Source organism: Physcomitrium patens, chromosome 9, assembly GCF_059467195.1.
Source record: "Physcomitrium patens ecotype Gransden chromosome 9, ASM5946719v1, whole genome shotgun sequence".
Taxonomy (NCBI): Eukaryota; Viridiplantae; Streptophyta; class Bryopsida; order Funariales; family Funariaceae; genus Physcomitrium; species Physcomitrium patens.
The window spans coordinates 1,679,029-1,699,593 of NC_143418.1; the positions used below are offsets into that span (position 1 = coordinate 1,679,029).

The 20,565-nt window shown below is 31.7% G+C and overlaps 2 protein-coding genes across 2 annotated transcripts; both read left to right on the forward strand.

The window, feature by feature from the left end:
• Positions 1-11,338: 11,338 nt before the first annotated feature.
• On the forward strand, positions 11,339-14,255 carry LOC112286631 (protein Iojap, chloroplastic). The gene is made up of 5 exons (XM_024528698.3): positions 11,339-11,977; positions 12,527-12,659; positions 13,169-13,307; positions 13,528-13,616; positions 13,897-14,255. Exons 1-5 carry the CDS (start codon positions 11,702-11,704, stop codon positions 14,010-14,012), a joined length of 753 nt encoding a protein of 250 aa, XP_024384466.1. The 5' UTR covers positions 11,339-11,701; the 3' UTR covers positions 14,013-14,255.
• A 258-nt stretch (positions 14,256-14,513) lies between these two features.
• On the forward strand, positions 14,514-20,147 carry LOC112286630 (uncharacterized). The gene is made up of 9 exons (XM_073536327.2): positions 14,514-14,678; positions 14,885-14,959; positions 15,042-15,279; positions 16,338-16,373; positions 16,523-16,555; positions 16,892-16,976; positions 17,112-17,185; positions 17,371-17,501; positions 17,644-20,147. The coding sequence occupies exons 1-9, from the start codon at positions 14,514-14,516 to the stop codon at positions 18,751-18,753; spliced, it is 1,947 nt and encodes a 648-aa protein (XP_073392428.1). The 3' UTR covers positions 18,754-20,147.
• Positions 20,148-20,565: the final 418 nt, after the last annotated feature.

Here is a 20,565-nt window from a genome sequence, read left to right on the forward strand (position 1 = left end):
AATAGATCTTAAGAAGGTTCAAACTATCATAGATTAAAAGATCTCAAAAATAATTAAAGATATACAATATTTTTTCAAATTTTCCAATTATTATCATATCTTTATCAAGAATTCTTTTCAAGTTTTGGCTCTTCTTACATGTCTTATATGTAAATAAAAACTTGAATGAAAAAAGAGAAACAAAAGTATCTCTTAGAACTTGAAAGAAAACATTTATTTCTATATCAATCTTATATCATATCATTTTTTATAGAAATATATACATTAGACTTTGCTATGGATAAAGTGTTGTTACAAATGAGAGCAAATGATAAACTCTATCTCATAGCTTTCTATTCTAAGAAATTTTAAATAATTAAAATTAACTACAAGATCTATTATAGAAAGTTTTTTAAAATCTTAGATTCATTTTAAGAATTTCATTATTATCTAAAAGATGCTCTTAATCTAATCATTGTATATACAAATCACAAGAATCTTAAATATTTCATATCAAAACCTGATTTGAATCGTTATCAAGTCTATTAGAATATATCTTTATCAACATTTGATTTTAAAATCACTTATTTACCTAAAAAATAATAAGATTTGTTAGATGCTCTTTTTCGATATTTTTATCTTGTATATATATAAAAAAAGATGCATCTTTTAATTGATAAAGAATAATTTTCTTATAGTCAAAGCATTTTCATCTTTGAGCAATGAAATCTACATTCATTGTTGATTCAACCTTTCTCAAGTAAGTTCAATTGAATATATCTTTTAATCTTTTTATTCATGATATTAAGAATAATTTTTTCTAAGTTTTATCAGACTTCTACATATGAATTCAAAAAAAATCTATTTTCTTTTGAAGGACAATTATATATTCTAGAAGATAAAGTACAATTACGTGGTCTTCAAACTTGTTATGATTTTCTAACAACTAGACATTTTGAATATAACAAGACTTTGGAGCTAATATCTAGAGATTTTTAGTAGCTTCAATTATGAAATGTAGTCAAAGTCTTTGTATAATCATGTAAAGTTTGTTCAAGATTAACAACTCCTTGTTATTAACTTTATGAATTTTTTCAGCCATAACCTATTTCAAAATAATAATGGTCTTTAGTTTTTATGGATTTTATTATGGATCTTCCAATCTTAGGTTGATATGATTATATATTTGTAATAATAAATTATTTTATAAAAATGGCATTTTTTTTATCATATACAAAATCTATCACAAGTAAAAAAAAAGCTAAGCTATTTTTTTGATAATATCTATTACTATCATGGATTGCCCAAGGATATTATATTGGATAGGAGAACTCAATTTATATCAAGATTTTTTAAAATCCTTTTCAAGATTATAAAGATGGATATAAAATTATCTTTGACTTTTTATCCTCAAATTAATGGATAGATGGAATATGTAAACCAAGTTTTAGAGCAATATTTGAGATATACTATCAATATTTGAAATATACTCTTTTATCATTGGTAGAGTTTGCTTATAATAATATAGTATTTTTTTAATATAATAATTATTTTTCTATTATTGGTTATCATTCACAACTTTATTTTTTTGATTTTTAAAAAATTAATAATCATACAAAAAAAGATTTGATAAATGATTTGTTTAAGTTATATACAATAATAAAAATACAATTAAAAAAACTCAAGAATGACAAAAGACCATCATGAAGGCCTATTACAAGGAATAATCTCAATTCCATGTTGGTAACAAGGTATGATTACTTCATTGCAATATCAAGACTAGATGTCTTTGTAACAAATTGGATTAGTATAGGTTTGGGCCATTTCTTATTTGTAAACAAATAAATTCAATTGCTTATTGATTACAACTAGTAAAGTCTATAGAAATCCATCATATATTCTACATATCTTTTCTTAAATCATATAAGACAAAAGACCATCATAGTGAATATCTCAAGAAGAAGACAAATGTCACTTTTTAGTAAAAATAGAAAATAATCAAGAATATGTGGTCAAAGAAGTCTTAAATTCAAATTGACACTAAAATAGATTGAAATATCTTGTTCATTTGTATAGATATTAATGAATGCATATAGGAGCCAACTAAGAATCTTACAAATACAACAAAGAAATTTGATGCTTTTTATTGACAACATCCATCAAAACCAAGATGAAGAATAGCAAATCTTTGTTATAAAGTAAATGCAATTAAAAAAAAAATTATATTTTATCTTATACCTTTGCTTATAGTTTTAGTATATTTGTGTTAGTAAAGAGATGAAGAACCAATAACTAGAAAATTCAACTCAAAAACTATTGTTTATTGACTTATTAAATGAGACATTGTAATTTTCACAACTTTCAAGATAACATTATTAAGATAAAGACTCTCAAGAATGATAAGTTTTTCTTTGAATAGATCACAAGATACAACGTGTTTGGTATTACAACCTTAAAAGAGATTCTCAATGTTTGATGATTTTATTGGAGGTAGGAACAATTCTTAATGGTTTTAAAAATATTTCCGTTGGAAAGAAGTTATAAAAGCCTCAATAATAACCAAATAAAGAGTGGTCTTTTTGTCTTAAAATGAGACATTATCGATAGCTAAGAGGATTTATCAATAACCTTCAAAAGAAATAAAGATCAAAATATTTGGTATATATAATTTATAGAAATTGTTCCTAGCAAGGAAAATAATGTCATAGACATACATATTTATTAAGATAAGAAGTACTGGATAGAAAATAAATATATTTAAATTTAGTATTATCTTTTAGCAAAGCTCTTTAGAAGCTTTATAGACATATATTTGATTTTATATATGTTTACAGTTGATTAATAGATTAAAAACTTGGCTAATAAATTAGCCATGTGTTGCATGTATTGATATCTTATGGTACAAGCTAATAATGTGGTATATGTATAAGAAACTTGTTTTACAAGTTAAGATATGTGTCTTACAAATTGGACACATTTTGGAAGTTCTATAGGACATTGTCACATAGCTTTTAGTTGGATAGTATATATGGAGGCAAGAATGAAGCCTTTTTTATTCTTATCAACATTATTTTGGTCCTTAGTCTTATTTGAAGACTTTTTGGTCATCTAGTCTTTGGCAAAAGCAATTCTAATTTAATATTGTACTATCTTTGATTGATTTTGTAGTCTTTTCAAGTGACACAAGAGTATATTGATATTTTGGTTTTTTAAGACTTATATCTTCAATAAATAAATATGTATATCCATGACATCATTGTATAATTGATCTTCAAGAAGAAACTCAATGATCATTTAGACCAATTTATGACTCATCTTTAAATAAAATTATTTTTTAAAAAGAAATAATGATAAAAAATTTGAAAAGAATTTTATTTATCATTTAAAATCTCATGCAAATACATTAATCTTATTTGTAAAGAAAAAAGATGGATTTTTGCAAATTTATATAAATTATTGTAGAGTCAAAAAACTAATCATCAAGAATTGTTATCATTTTTTTTTAATATTATAATTCCTTGATCAATAATTAAAGCTTAGATTTTTAAGTACTTAAAATTTGATGTGTATTTAAAAAGGAGATAAATAAAAGATTGCATTTTAGATCAGATGTAGATATTTTGAATACAATGTCATGTTTTTGGAACATATAAATGCTTTAGATGTTTTCTAATATTTGATAAATAATATATTTTATAGATATCTAGATTATTTTTTAAATATTTTTTAAATGATATTTTTATCTAATTTAAAAATTTGAAAGAACATAAACAACATATTTGCCTTGTATTACAAAAATTTAAAGATATAAGATTATACACTAAGATGAAAAAAATTATTTTTTATATAATTCAAGTAGATTTTTTATGATACTTTATTTTAAATTAAAATTTGCAGATGGATGTCAAAAAATTAAAAACTATTATAAAATAAAACTCTAATAATTACACATAATGTCTAATATTTATTAAGATTTATAAATTATTATTAAATATATATTAAAAATTTCTTTCAAATTATTTCTTTGCTTATTCAATTAATTTTCAGAGAAAAATTAAAATAGAATAAACACGCAAAAAAAACATTCTAAATTTTTATATTATTTCCTATTTCATATTGTTTAGAATTTTTAAAGCCATTTTTTATAGAAACCAATGCATCAAACTTTTCATAAGATGTAATTTTATTAGATATAGATACAAATAATGCACTATATTCTATTGCTTTTTTATCAAAAAAAAAATTAGCAAAAAAAATTAATTATAAAATCTATGACTAAGAAAATTTTATTATTATTGATTCATTTGAATAATAGTATTATTACATAGAAGGCTCTTTTTATTTTGTCATAGTTTATATTTTATATCAACACATGTCTTATATTATTGTCAAGTTTTTTAGACTATGTTTTTGTCATAATTTATATTTAATATTATATATTATTCTAAAAATTAACAAAGATCTTTAGATATCATATCTAAAAGTTAAAATCTTGCATCCAAAAAAAAAGATGTAGACTAAGATAAAAAAAAAAAAAATGTTCTTTTAAAATCAAAGAAATTACACCTTTGAATCATAAAATCAATAATTTGAATTGATACTACTTTTTAAAAAAAAAACTATATTCAAGTATGTTAATACAAAAAAATTCTTGATATTAAATAACCTTTAAAAAAAAGGAATAACCTTTATAATGACTTTGACAAATTTGAGTTCAAATACAAATTATTTTTATTATAAGAAAGTTTCATATATTCTTATAAGTAAAGCAAGATTGTGTGCATTAGAAGTACAATATGACTATTTGAAAATAAGCCTCTTTAGATATAATAAATCATTAGAACTTATTTTAAGAATTTTTTAATAAATCCAAATGTAAAAAGAAATATTTTTTTGTTAAATCATACAACATTTGTTCTTGTGCAAAGACTCTATGTTCTAAAATAATTACTGATGAAGAAACAACCAAATTCTTTTAAGATAATATTTATTGATATCATGGACTTCCAAGTGGCATTATATTTGAATGTACTTCTTAATTCATATAAAGCTTTTAAAGGACATTCTTTGACATATTATATTTTTATATCAAATTATCTTTAAGTTTGTATCGTTAAATTGATAGGCAACCATAACATGTGAATCAAGTATTACAAAAATATTAAAAATGCACCATAAAATACTACTAAGATAATTAGGCAACTTTCTTTCCATTAGTGGAGTTTTCATACAATAATAGAATATTCTTTTTATTCAAAAAACTCTATTTTTGCTAATTACGATTATCATTTATATTTTAATATTTTTGATTTTTAAAAGTTGAAAATTAAGTAATAAAAGATTTGGCAAGTAGAATAAAAAATCTTTATATTATAATAAAAATATAATTAAAAGACGCTCAAGGGTAACAAAAAATTAATGCAAATATTTTTAGAAAAGAACAATCTTAATTCAAAGTTAGTGATGAGATATAATTACTTCGTCATTATATTAAGATCAATTGATATTATGATAAGTTAGATAATCAAAGACTTTTTCTATTTTTTATCAAAAAATAAATTAATTTAGTAGTAAATTAATTACAATTACTTCTATTAATAAAGATTTATCTTATATTGTATGTATTTTTTATTAAGCTTTACAAAAAAGATTCTATACCAAAACAAATACATTCACTACTACCTCTAGTTAAAATAAGTAATTTCTAAGAGATTGAAGTAAAAGATGACTTGGATTTTAGGCGGCCCAAAAAAATTGAAAAATCATATTCATTGGTGCAAATATGATATTAATTAAATACACATAGAAACCATGTAAAAATTTAGCAAATATGTCAAAACTTATCCTTGCTTTTCATCAACATTTACTAAAATTAAGAATTAATAATTAACAATAAGATAATATAAATTAAGGTAAAAAAAAATTTAAAGATAAATTTATAAAAAAAAAATTCACCTCAATAATATTGCAATTGTAATGAAGATTTTGAAGAAAGATACATTTTTCTTTTTATAGATAGCAAGATATAACATGTTTGGTACCACAATCTTAGAAAAGACTCTCAATTCTTAGTGATATTATTAGAAGTAGATATTACATTCAAAAAAATATAAAATATATTCTTTAAAAGTACTTATAAAGGCCTCAATTATGATCGAATAATTATATGCTATTCTTGTCTTGATATCAAATATTATTAATATTAAAAGTGATTTATTAATTATCTTTGTATAAAATAAAGATTAAAATTTGTTAAGAATACTATTTGACAAATCTTGGACTTTATTAACTTATGAAATAATGATACATTTCTTTGTAATAATTAATAAATAAAAGAAATAGTAATATAAATAATATTTATATTGACTAATATATTTATTTATCTAAGTAGAACTATATGGAAGAAAATAAAAATAGATTAAATTATTGATATCTAGTTGGAAAGCTTTCTAGAAGCTTTATAGGCTTTACATGTCTTTTTAAATGATTGATACACTAACAACTTGGCCAACAAGTTGATCATATGTTGCACATTTAGTTAATTATATTATAAGTTGGTCATATGGTACATATGTTAAAAACTTGCCTTACATATTAGTTATGTATTGTATAAGTTGGAAATGTATCATATGACTTATAAGATATTGCTACATAGTTTTTTAAAGATAATATATATAGAAGCAAGAGTGAGGCCTTCTTCACTCTTATCAACATCTTCATTTGCTTTATCTTAATTCAATACTTCTTAGTTCTTTTATATTTGGAAATCTCTATTCTTATATATATGATAATATTTAATCATATATTTATTTTTTAATTGTAAATTTTCTTTCTTTTAAGAACATAAGAGTATATTATTTTTTTTAGAATTTTTTTATAGTTCATATTATTGATAGGAGTATTCAATAGAAAATTTTATTAAAGCAATCTAGATACTTTAAAAAACTAATATAATAGGAAATAATTCACATTGAATCAATATGTTCTATAGTTTGGTGAATGAACTTACTCTTGGTCTCAATTCTTATTCTTAGACATTAGAAGAAGAATTTTTGACATATTTGGCTAAATTAGAAAGACAAATCTTGCAAAAAAATAATCCCAAACACTATTAAAATAAAAATAAATTAAATTATTTAAATAAAAAATTATGGTCAAATAAATAACTATTTTTGAAAGAGTGGAAATTTAAATTAACTGATATTCAATTCTAATCTCACTCTTGCCAAATTTGACACAATGACAGTATAACCAAGATATAGAATGGAAAAATTTATCTATTATTGATATTTAGTGCATTATATGCTTAATTTTAAAAAATAAATTTATTATACAGTAATTCTAAAAATATTTACAAGCTTAATTTTTTTTTAAATTGGCCTATCTTAAATCTTCATGAGTTGACTTTTGATTTATAAAATATGGACCATAGAAGGTCTTTTCTTAGGAAAAAACTAGATTTACAAATATTATTCTTTCAAGTTTAATTTTTTTATAAAATCTAATCATTACTTTCAGAACGTTGTTTGTGGACCATAAAAATTTAAAGAAATAAATATGTATTTGAACAAAAAGTATAAAGTGAGATATATAATAAAATTTTAATTTGATAAGGCTTTACAGATTAAAGACAACTTAGTTGGAATTTCTTTAAAATAGAATTAGACAAAAATCTTGAACATGAAACTCCCCTTTTAAAAAGATGGAATACATTATAGATGACAAAAAGAATACTATACTTTCGAGTACAAAAGATAATTAAATAGAACTTTAGATTACCACAAAGTGGTCTACTATATACAAAAAATTATTAATTTAAAAATTATTTTTTTAATTCAATTAGTAATCTAAAAATGCTTAATATGGTATTAAAAATTAAATTTTCTTTTATAACATTCTAATAGGTACATCCTATTTTTTAGTCAAAAAATAAAAAATAAAAAATAAAAAATAGTTAGAATTAAAAAATAATAATTAAAACGTAAATTATTTATTAGCAATTTAGGAGTTTGAAATACTTTTTATTTTATATATATAATAATGACATATAAATTGATAAAATACTATTATTAATCTTTTTTTGTTAAAATTTATTGCAATAATTTCATTTTTAATATTATGTTAATATATATATATATATATATATATATATACATAAAATATATATATATATATACATAAAAAATATATATATATATATATACATAAAAAATATATATATATATATATACATAAAATATATATATATATATATACATAAAATATATATATATATATATATATATATATACATAAAATATATGTATATATTTAAATATATACTTAAATAAGTTTAAATAAGTTTTTCAAAAATAAATTTAGATGGTAGTTTTATATTTATTTCTTTATAGTTTAATCCACGTGCTAAGTGGTCAATATAAGGTTTTTTATTATACTATTCAATGGTCTTTATAATTTTATATTTATATAAGCTTATTATTTTAATAAATTAAATATACTAAAATTAGATGTTTATGATCAGTTACAAATTATTAAAGGTAGAAACGACTTAAGACATAATATAAGTGAAGTATAATTCTTTTTAATGGTTTCAAATGTGTAAAAGCCATAATGTTTCCTTAAAATAACTAATAAAATAAATCTATTAACATTTAAGGAACATGATTATATTTAAAAACTATAATAAAATATCTAAGTAAATATAGTCTTAAATCACATTTTTGTGCTTAATTGATATTTTTTATCTTTGATAATTTTATTGGTAAAGGTCCAATGATTATGTTGAAGAAAGAAATTTAGTGGTTTAAATAAGAAAAAATATTGACATGGTTGTAAGTATATAGATTTGAATATTATTTTTACTATTAAAAATAGTAATAATTATTTTAGTATGTTTACTTTTTTAAATTATTTCTATTTTTATGACATAACATCAATACTTAGTAATAAATTTCTTTAAAAATGTTTAATATGAAAGATTGATATCATGTACATACTTGTTTAATTCTTATTATATATTTTAAAATTTTCTGAATATTTTTTTTATTTTTTTAAAAACATTTAAATTCTAAATATAAGCTTTAGAAATATATTTATAATCCTTAAAATTTTGTTATAAAAAAAAGATGAATGACATTTTGTTTGTAGGCAGTTTGTTACAAAAAACTTTAAAATAGAGACTTGGATTATGTGCTTTACGTTTTATTAAAAAGGAATAATTAAGAAAAAAAATATTTTATTTTTTATTTTATAACTTTTAAATTGTTCTTCAAATTCCTTTTTATCCACGATGTTGAATATCTGAACTTATATTTTAACTTAAATTGTTTTTTTGGCATTCCTAACCTGACATCTATTGAAACAATTTTTTCATGTAACAACCTTTGCTTTATTGTTTGCCTTATTTTTATGAAATTTTTAATGTGTGTTTTTAATGCGTTAAGGTATATTTTCTATGATACATCTTACAATACTTCACATTTATGATAGATTTACTTTGACATCATTGTTGAAATTTTTATTTTTAATAAGAAGAACATTGATTTCATTTGTATAATTTTTTGTATAACCTTCATTTATAATGTTTAATAAAAAAATGAAAAAATGAAAGCCGTTTCTATATAAAAGATGCCGTAAAACATGTATTACGGAGTAAACCATTAAATTAATCAAATGTATTCGGATTTTATATTGTCTGTTGTTTAAATTATTCCTAATATGCATGTTTCAAACAATTACTTTTTTATAAAATTAGTTCAGCATTCATGTATTCCAACTATATTATCTCTAATTATCTTTTCTTTTCTTTTACCATTATAAAACCATTATTATTAGTATGCTACAAAGTTCACACACAATTTTTTGTCAAAATTGCATAGTGTTTTGTAGCATATCACCATTTCTCTTGTATTCTATGCAACATTTAAGTATCATACATGTCTTTAATTTGTTACAAACAAAAAGACAATTATAAATAAAAATTTGTAAAGATCCATCAAATTAGATATAAATTGGCCATGTATATTTGCCTTTGAGTGGCTACTTGTACAAGATTTTTGGCCAGAATTTTAATACTTTTATGTTGCATTTTGAAAACATTTAGCTGGTACTTTTACAACTTTGACATCAAGTGTGTTTTACACAGATTGTTAAAACCCATTAAACAAAAGAATCTACAGTAAAAGTAATATTTGAGACTGCTATGAAAGACGTTTGTTGAGAAGTGACAAACTGGTTAAGTTTGACGCTTACTATTCATAATTTGCAGTCAAATTACAAGCAAATTTTAGCTCAATCATAAATTCAATTTATTTTTATTTTTATTTATTTTTTCACAATACCATATTTTGACAAACTAAACTATAGCTTTGAACTGTATGTGTTGTTGCTGTTGTTGTTATATTATATATTGTTTTTGTTTCTTGTCTTTCTTCAACAGAAGGTGTATATCTGAAGTATATTTGATTTTTGATTTTTTGTATTATAGGTACATGTTTCCCAAAAAAAAAAATCACTTTTAAGTTTTATACAAGTAACAACAATTGAAAAATTACAACTTTATTCTTTTTTCCAAATGATCATAAAATATTATATATATATATATATATATATATATATACATATATGGGGGAATGTTAAATAGACCTAAGTTTTTACTAAATTGGCCCACACATCCTAACCATCACAAACAAAGACCAGTAAAAACCAACCACATTCATCATGATTATTATATTCTTTATCAAGAATGGGTCTATTTAGTATAAGTATAGGTCTATTTAACATTCCAATATATATGTGTATATATATATATATATATATATATAATTAATGTTGCACAAGGTGATGTTGTATATATAAAATTTCATATATATATATATGTAAACTATAATGGGAACATCAGAAAAATTAAACTATGACATTGGTTTTGACATGATGATTGAAATTCAACTTCTCAATTCAAATAACAAGAGTGACATTTATTTCTCCTTGAGGTGAATTATGAAAGAAAAAGAAAAAGAAAATATCAAAGATATCCTTTTAAGCATTCACACGCAGAGAAAACAAACGAGCTATTTCTGAGCACGAACCCTTCACCAGCAAGGTGTGAAACCTTCGCTTTGAGTGTGAATGAATAAAGACGATCCACCCCCCCTTTGCTTCAAAAAGTAAACGTATCATATCCACTATGAAAAAGGCGAGGTGCTGACTTTTTGGGTCGATGGATAAACCTCCCTCGGAGTCGCAAACGCGGAGATCTTTGAGTCCGGGCATAGGGTAGCCGGGCGGTAGTGGGTGACCGTGCGTCCCTTGCAGCATGATCTGCAAGCGATGGTGAAGCTCTGGTGCTTCGTCCCCCACTTTTGCTTTCGTGAGTGGGCTTTTTTGAGCTTGTTTTTTAGTGTTCGATTCAGCTGTATATCTCCTTTCTGAAGATCTTAGGGTTTCGTATGTTGTCCTTCTACAGTTTTGTGAGACAATTCAGTGGCGGTGTAGTTGTAAGTTGAGTGTCTTGTGTAGAATTGTTTGTTCGAGAGGTTCAGAATCCAGGGGTTTAGCTGCGTTTGAAGATTTGCTAAGGTGGGGTGTGGCTGCAAGGCGTCTATCTTCTGTTCCTTTGTAGCGTGGGTTCAGCTACAGTCTCTAGAAGTTGAGGTTGATTGTTGGGGTGTAGTTGATTTTGAGACAGAGGTGAGGAAGTGTTTTGGGGTTCACGTGAAATACCATGCCTCATCCTCACCAAGTGCTAGCTCTGCAGCAATGTAGTCCTACAAGCCTGTGGCAAGCGGCTTCTACAAGCTGCGGCCATAGTGTAAGTGCTAGAGCGCAGGCTTCACCCTGTACAAGCATGCCTGCCTTGCAATTGGCTTCTTCATCGACATTTCGAACGCGTGGTTTTAACCCACTATTGGGAGGGTTTAGGGTTTCACTTCGCAATGCTGACCAACCGTGCCGCAGCATCTCAAATTCGCAAACTGGTCGGAATATGGAGGAACTAGATGTACATTTTCTAACCTTTTTCATAGAAAACTCCCATTTTAGCAATTAGGAAATTGCTAGTCCTTGCATACAATTGTACTTGTTAATTGCTACTGACCCATGTAAACCTGACAACCTTATTACCCGGATTTTAGCCTCAAATTAAATCAGTACTTTTCTTTTCGCACTTAAGCTACAGCGATGCGTCCCGATTTGTACTGTTGTTTCTGTGAGAGCCACGTGACCACAAACAAATTTTGCATGTTGTGATCATGTTTTCAAATCTTCAAGTTTCCATTCTGATTGTCCTTCTCGTTTCGACTTTGACGCGTGCTGAATATGCGTGAATGTGTGCTTTCAATGCCAAACACGACTGTATATGCCTGTAATGGGCTAAGTCATTCTTCAATGTGTATTCTCCCCAGTGAAGATAGCATATTTGTTAGGGTGTATGTAACTCTTTGTTTGCTTAAAATGTGCGAGTTGTTAGTAACCGTTGGCAGTGAAGTTCAGCTTTCTAATCTTCATGGTATTATTTATTTATTTTTATCATCATTTGAAATCGTGCCAGGATTCAGAAATTGATCAGCTAGGAGACGTAGACCTCGATGCCTTGTTTGAAGAGTATGGAGAAACTGTCCGGGACAATGAGGAGTCGAACAGTATTACTTCAGAGGTCGACGAGGATTCTGACAGTCTGGCTTGTTAGTCTCTAATCCTTTTATTTTATGCTGTCATTTATTCTCACTCACAAATAACCATAGTTTTTTTTCTCATGCTTTTTACCTGTCCAAGAACATGTTCTCTCGAACTACTTGTCTGCTATAGAACCTTCAGTATGCACGAAGCTGAATTGTCTTAAGGATAGTACTTTCCAGACACAGGTCGAAAGAAGTTTGATGTTACCAAGGATTAATTTGCATGGCCATGCGTGGCTGCTGAATAACATTCTATTGTGCTATGTGAAAAACCTAAGGCGTTGAATATCAACTGTGGAAGGTCTTATTAACAGAATACACTTATCATCAAGATCTTGGATGTTAATAGTGACTAACTGTCGGTGTCAACTTTCCTTAGGATCTTCACTTTCATTCCTGAGCCATGACGTTAACGTGTTTCAATTTATAATGTAAGAAAGTCGGGACATCCTAAATTAGTCTTAATCCATCATTCTGCCTTGTTTGCTTACTCATTCGGTGCAAGTGAATTGCAGTTGCGGTGGCCTTGGCTGAGGCTGCCAACGATGTGAAGGGCAGTGAAATCCAGGTTTTGTGTGTGAAGCCGCTTATCTACTGGGCCCGTTTCTTCGTTGTTGTTACCGCCTTCTCCAAACCCCAGATTGATGCAGTGGGGTATGTTGAGATTCTTTTCGAGAGGATTGTTCTGCATCATAAATCCGCTTCAATGAATATTATCCTACACGAGTATTTAAATAGTGTTATTTCCTTCGTACACCAATAGTATTAGCCACTTGCGTGTCTTCGTATGATTCTCCAAGTGATTTGTAATCATAATGCGCAGCGAGTGTCATTGTATTCATATTCGCTCGTGTTTCTTGTATGGACGATGCAGAAAGAGGATGCGGGATATAGCTGAAGCGAAGTTCAACCGCTTTCCTAAAGGCGATTCCAAGCCAAACTCGTGGACTTTGCTAGATTTTGGTAAGCTGATGACATTCTTTTTTCTAAATTTGATGATATCCCTCATATCTGGTTTCGTGATACCCAACAGCCTGAGTCATCAAAGAAGGTGCTACTTCTAATGATTAAGATAGTTTCGCAGCTGCGCATTAGACTTATTTCCGATGGTTGCACGTTAATATCCTTTTATTTGGTCGTTGAGTGGTTTTCCCTTTTTGGCTTCTAGCAAGCCACTTGTTGCCTTTTATCTTTCACATCGAGATTTCCGGCGAATTGTATTTAACTGTTAGGTGTTACGCAGGCGATGTCGTGGTCCATATTTTCCTGCCAAAGGAAAGGGAGTACTACAACCTGGAGGAGTTTTATGGGAATGCTACCCTTGTCAAGCTTCCTTTCGAAAACCGTTCTGTACAATGATAGACCACGAACCTCTTAGGACAACCTCCTGTATCAGGCTGAAAGGCCATTTAGATAGCTGTTACTCACAGAAAGTTACAATTGAGAAGCAGCAACCATTGTTTACAGCATCACAGTATGCTCCTCTCACCCGCAGATTTTCTTTGCCTGGACTGGGTGTAGACAGCAGAGTATCATTATGTACGGCTCTTTTGTCAGCCGGTTCATTAAGAAGAAATAGCAATGCGCTTTGCTTCGTCTTTAGTCAGTCTTGTCAATCTTGTCTCGAAATTTAAGATACAACATAGTATTGTCCCTCTACAAGCACATGAAGCCTAGAGCGGCAATGCAGCCGCCACCAGTCTAGAAGAGAATCTCCGTCCGCACTCTACAGATCAGATAGTGGCGACCCTTTATCAAACTTCTCTCTTCCGTATTCTCTGACGTTCGTGAGGCTTTCAATGATATCTCAATGATGTCAGGATTGGGGTCTACATTCTGTAACAGTCACCCTGTCAAATTATGTCCATTTCACCGCCGTATGTTGTGAATAACAATAAATTATATGTTGTTTTTCAACACATCTCCGTAGGCTACTGTACTCCAGCTCCAGGTTCACACAACGTAGCGTCAACTCCGAAGTATCATCACACGCTGTACAAGTGTCGGGATGGTAACAGTCAACAAGTCTTGATAGTAGACTAGATTCTATTGGACACACAAGGAAGTTAACCAGGGTTAACATGAGTGAAAGGCCAACTGAGGGTTAGCCGCTGCCCCACCATCCAGAACCAAGATTACTGAAACGAGAGCCGCAGAGATCCCTTCCAGCTTATCACAAACGGGCTGTTACCATCTGTGTACTTTTCTGATTTCGCGGGGTGAGACTGTAGGTAATCCATTATCAGTGTAACGGTAGCGCAGCTGTAATGTTTGGTGTCTCAATTTTATTGGCTCCTTTGGGGCTGGCAAGTTATGTGGATATGATGAGGAATTGAGGCTTTTTGCCCATTTGGGTTTGCAGCGCTGAGTTGTGGATGAGATTGTTAGAAATACAGTGAGAGAGTGCGAGAGAGAGAGAGAGAGAGAGAGTGTGAGAAAGAGAGAGAGTGTGAAAGAGAGAGAGCGATAGAGCCTACGAATTGGACCGAGATCGACGGAGTGAGACTAGGAATTGTAGTGGTCGTGCCTAGCGCTTTGTTGACATGCCTGTCATGCGGACGAGTAAAGCTGCCCGAATGTGTTTGGTGCTTGCCGTGTGGAGGCGCATTACGGGCTCTGCTTCTGAGTAAGATCCCGAGGGTAGTGGTGTATTTAAGTTCGGGTCTTCGAGAGGTATTTAGTTGAAGAGTCTGCAGGAGAGAGCGTCAGGAGAGTGATATATGGCCAACAGCTGGATATATGAGGGGCGAAGACTGAGGATGTGAGGAACTTACAATAGTTGCCCTAAAAGAATGGTATTCAGCAGGGGATGCAAATTACACTCCTGCAGCGTAGAGTTTGGTGTTGCACATCGGAGCAAGCTGATGTTACTAGCTCTACCACTTTCTGGGTTGCCATTTTTCTACTTTCTGTCATTCTTTATCTGCACCAGGGTATAGAAGGCGAGGGAGAAGAATACGAAGTCCGAGTTTGAGTTAGTCGGGGACAATGCCTGGGACCATTCGTGTTTCAGGTCTGAATTACAGCCTTGCTCAACTCATGCTTCGGTTTTGCTCCTGTTCTTGAGAGTTTCTGTTGTCGTAGTGGGTGAGGGAAGTCATCTCTGATTCTGGAATAGAGAGGGGCCTTTCAGTGCAAATAGTTAAGGTTTAATAATTCACAAGAAGCCAGCTTGAGAGTATCTTGTCTCGAAGTCTGTTTGGGTGATACATAGTGGGAGTTTCGAGATTGCCCTACCACGTGTTTCCAAGTGGCAGTGTCACATTTAGTATCACATTTTTTTTGTTTGAAAGCAGTTTTATGTAGTTTCCGTGAGGCTTGTTGATATCGCTAAACATTCTTGTTAATTTTCCATGAATTTCCGGAGTGTCGTTTGCTTTCGTGAATATCTCTTGCATCTCTTGGTGCAGAGTGCAGAGGCGTTGCAGCTTCATTGCACACACTAGATTTTTCATCGAGATATTGGTCACTCGGAATGTTTCCTTCCAATTTGTACCTTATCATACACTTTTGCTTGCAATGTCAATCCAAGGCTGTATGTACAAATTCAATCAACTAGGTTACGCTGCTGTGAAGGAGTTAATCATTCAAAATTATCTAAGAGCTGGTCTCCTGTCCGCCATGAAGATCACCTGTTTAACCACGTGCCCACCTCTAATTCTGGTCTGTGTTGTATGCCTGCAGTTTTGGAGGCAGTGGAGCTTCCCAAAGGTCTTACAGGTATTACTCTTTACTTGTGAACGATGATTTATGCCAATTCTTCATATAACCCATTTTCGAAAGTTTCTCCTGTTTTGGCTTACTTTTGTCGAGTGCTTTTCGATTTATCTGCAGCTGATTGGTTTCTCATGTTGTTTATTGCTTGATAGATGGGGAGATTGGCGATAATATAACTGCTAAAGGTACTCCACCTTCACACTGACATTGCTGGACCTATCTCTTTTTCTCTCCATGATTTTACATCGGTGCGGAGGAACCAAATTTTCATACTCTCCAGTCTTAGATATAGTGATGAAGTATTGCTATAGCTCACTGTCTCAAATTGCAGAGTTCAGTGGTGGGTTCAAGTTAGAGCCCATAATTGTTTTTGGGTAACAAAGTTTCGCCGATTGGGTTCTTTTCGTTTTTTAAGGGCAATTCCACTTGATTGTACAATTACAATGTGATGCATGTCCTAGGTTACGGTACATAACTGGTTCTAAACTCAGCTGCCTGTTGGTGAATGTGTCCTCGTGCAGTCACTCTGGGGCCAACGTTGTGTAAGACGCCGCCCCTAAAAATTGCAGGAGGCGAAATTCAGCCATGGAATTCAGACTTCGCCTTGTAAGTGACGGTTATGATGCATTATACTGGTGTTTATTTGATACTGGAACTTGCTTTGGGATTTAAGGCATACCAATGATGAGGTGTGAACTTAAATGATGTAACGAAGAAACACAATTCTTGAATTTTGGACAGCCCTGTGATGAATTTGCGAGACAAGCTGGGGATTTCCATTTGCGACGGTGAAGATCGATCTGTATCACAAACTGGTGGGAGTTTTTTTTTACCTCGTCTTGTTTTCCCTCGGGTATTGTGCTGCAGCTAGCGTGTTAGCGAAATATTTATATCTTACTTCAACCTTCTCCATTCAGAACTTTGTGCCTCCCGAGTTTTGATGGTTTTCATTTAGGTCACAGCAGTGGCTGACGATCGGTTTCTTGTGGTGCAATTGCAGCTATTGAAATCCCCTCTATTATTCAGAAAGGCTCTCGAGATGAATTTGTAGAGCTCGGAGAGGGAGGACGAATTCACCTGAGGATGAGCTTCACGCTTTCTGATGACGAGCGGAAGAAAATTGAAACAATGGTAAGAGAGGGAAATTGTGATCTGTTGTACGTAGGCGCGGCCTATATTTGTTAGATACAGTGCTTACACATGGTGTCGTCGTGCTAGAACTGTCATAGGCATCTCCTTCATACAGAATTCTAATTTGGAAGCATGTAATCAGAGAATAGCTGCTTTGAAGAAAAAGGAAGAAGGTCTGAAGAAAACAGTCCTCTTCCAAGCTGTCCCACAGCCAACCGCTGAGAACACAATCAAAACGCCTCCATTCTCAGCTGTAGCCATCACGGAAGTTCAGGATTCAACCACAGGCGAGAAGGACTCAAAGGGAACAACACCTGTTACAGCCCCGATCATTTCAGAGCTTGACAACACAACCGCTAGTGAGGGGAAGGATTTAAAAGGAACAGCACCTGTGTCTACAATGGCTACAACGGAGGTTGATCTTCCAACCGCGAATGGTCGTAAAGGAACAGAATATGAGGTTTTAGGAAACGGTTCAAATAAGGATGATGAGAAAGGTTCGGAGGAAACAGGGAACGGAATCGCAAAGCCACAGACTCCTAAACCAATATTCAATTATGCAAAAGCAATTGGTATGCAAAAAAGCCGAAGTGTCAGAAGGTCGGCTAGTATCAAGAGGAGGGTAAACCCAGGAGGTTTAGAAAATTCCACTGATGGAATCATGGCGGTCAACGGTAATGTGCATCCTGAGGTGCAAATTGTAGGAGAAACCGGACAGGGAGGCGGGGAGGTTGTTTCATCTGAAATAAGTACTAAGATAAGTGAAGCTAGCCCTGAGGTGCAAACAGCGAATGAAAGCGCAATGGATCCACAGGGGGTTGATTTATCTGCAGTCCCTAAATCAGCTGGCACTAATCCTGAGGTTGAAGCAGTAACAGAAAGCGCAAAGGACACAAACCCTAAGGATGTCGGTTCATCTGAAAACACTAAGTTAGAGGACTCGGTAGCGTCCCCTAGGACTCCACTTTGGGCCGCATCGTCAGTTACAGATTCAACCGAAATTACACCAACGGCAACTCGACCACTCTCTGATCAAACATCCAGTGCAGAGCCAAACGCTCTGGATGCTGTGAAGACCCGAATCACGAGAGTGTCTTCAAAAGTGGCTCGGGTTACGAGAGTGTCTTCCAAAGTGATACGCACCACGAGGGTCACTTCTACGGTGGCTCGGGTTACGAGAGTAGCTTGGTTGCGGAATGTTCTTCAAAAGGCCGTGTCTAACATTAAGGTGTGCTATAGTCCACAGGTTTAGGAGAACCACCTCTCTTAGGACAATGGGTCACTTTGCAGGAGCAGAAATGGGGTGGGTATCAAGCAACTCGGTCAAGGTATATGCTCAATCATCCAGGATTTGAAGGCCAATCTGGGCAAGGTCAAAGGTTTGAAGTTCGGTCAGGACCAGGTGCTAGGTGAGCGCAGGAAATCAGCCCTGGAGTCTAAGCGGTCATCACCTGGAGAGGTACAAAGGAACCACCCACTGCATGGACAAGGCTTCATTGTTCACAATCGTGTGCACCTGCTGATGGTTCTGATCTATCGTTTTAGGCTGGTTGAAGAGTTATCATCTTACACACAGATGAGTTAGTAATTGCAGGCCAGGCGAATTGTGAGAGAGGAACGAGTTGGGCAAGTTACTAGTCATTCCAAGGAGAAGTCGAAGATTCTTGAGTTGATTATAGAGGCAGCTAGCTCACACGATGAAGGATTTGGTGATCGAAGGATCATTTTCTAAATTTACGATTTTCTGGTTTATCCCCCTTCGGCTTTGTGGGTGGAGCTGCAATGTTGTCGGCTGCGCTGTTGATAACCTGTCCAGCAAGAGGATAATACTTCATTCTGTTGAAGCGTTACCAGATGGGTATGCAACATGGTGCTCCCTGTTTTATTATACATTTGTGAAAGTCATTCAGCGAACCACGGTGGACGCGCAACCTTGTAATGGTATCTGAAGCGGCACTGTGGACCAACAGAACATGAAGCTAACACAAGCTCAATTACGAGGTCATTGCGATCACTAGTCGGTGTCCACAAGTTATCCACTCTTTGCAGACAACGGCGACTTCTGCGATTAGTTCCTAAGTAGGCAATTGTACAGATAGCAACATACCTTGGGAAGCTGCTTACATCGATCTAGAATGTAATCACACCTGAGGTTTGAGCTTTTTAGCTACGCTGGTGCCTTCAGCGCCATACAGTTTGGTCGTAAGTTCCGAACGACAGCTCCGGATCCGAGAGGAGTATACATACCCTTCTAGGCCACTTGGATAGTTTGGCAGATGGAAGGGTATCACTGGCAAGTATACCGAAGTACTCCGGACAAGGTGCCCGAGGCGAATCCTGCAGCCGCAGTTTCATTAGCAGTCTTGTGAGAATCAACTCCTGCGCAAGAACGATGGAATGTGTATTCTAGAAAAACATGCGATGCTCCGAGATCGTCGTAGCACGCAACGAAAGGCTAGTATAGTTGGATTTAGTAGGTATGGTTATGAAAGAAGGTGAGGTCAAGGTACTAGGTCTGGATTCCTGTTCTCGGCGGATGCAAATCTGCTGTGCAAGCAGTGTCACGCACGTTGGATATGTCGGAGTGCAATCTCTTGTGGGAAAAAAAACACAGCGGGTGGATTTGTCCACCACCCAACTTCGAAATGCATGCTTTCGATGTGATAAGTGATTGGCAAGATGTGAAAGTGTCATTTTTCTGCACAAATGTTGCATTACTTTCTGCAGTCATCGTTGACGCTATGAGCCTGGTATTTGTAAATGTCGGTAGTCAGACCTCAGCCTTTGTAGTGCTTCAATTGGATGGGAATATTCCATATCCATAGCTCCATGACTATCCAACAACGTTTATCTGTATCTTTTAGGATCTTCACAACACTCCAAAGCATCACATTATTTATGCTATGAACTAGGCCTCTATTGTTGAATTGCTCATCATTTCATGGTTCATCATTTGTAAAAGGTTAGTAGATTTCGGATGTGGCATGGCTTGTACTAAATGCCAAACATCCAACATGCCAACCATTTGTAGTACATGCCAAATATTTAATATTCTTTTTTGTAG

Bases quoted from the DNA above. Each gene is read 5' to 3' on its own strand.
- LOC112286631 (XM_024528698.3), top strand. From the start codon at position 11,702: ATGCCTCATCCTCACCAAGTGCTAGCTCTGCAGCAATGTAGTCCTACA. The intron at 11,978-12,526 runs GTACATTTTCTA...AAATCGTGCCAG, and splicing joins GGAATATGGAGGAACTAGAT to GATTCAGAAATTGATCAGCT. The intron at 13,308-13,527 runs GTATGTTGAGAT...TGGACGATGCAG, and splicing joins CCCCAGATTGATGCAGTGGG to AAAGAGGATGCGGGATATAG.
- LOC112286630 (XM_073536327.2), top strand. From the start codon at position 14,514: ATGTCCATTTCACCGCCGTATGTTGTGAATAACAATAAATTATATGTT. The intron at 14,960-15,041 runs GCAAGTTATGTG...TGAGATTGTTAG, and splicing joins TATTGGCTCCTTTGGGGCTG to AAATACAGTGAGAGAGTGCG. The intron at 16,556-16,891 runs GTACTCCACCTT...GTCCTCGTGCAG, and splicing joins CGATAATATAACTGCTAAAG to TCACTCTGGGGCCAACGTTG.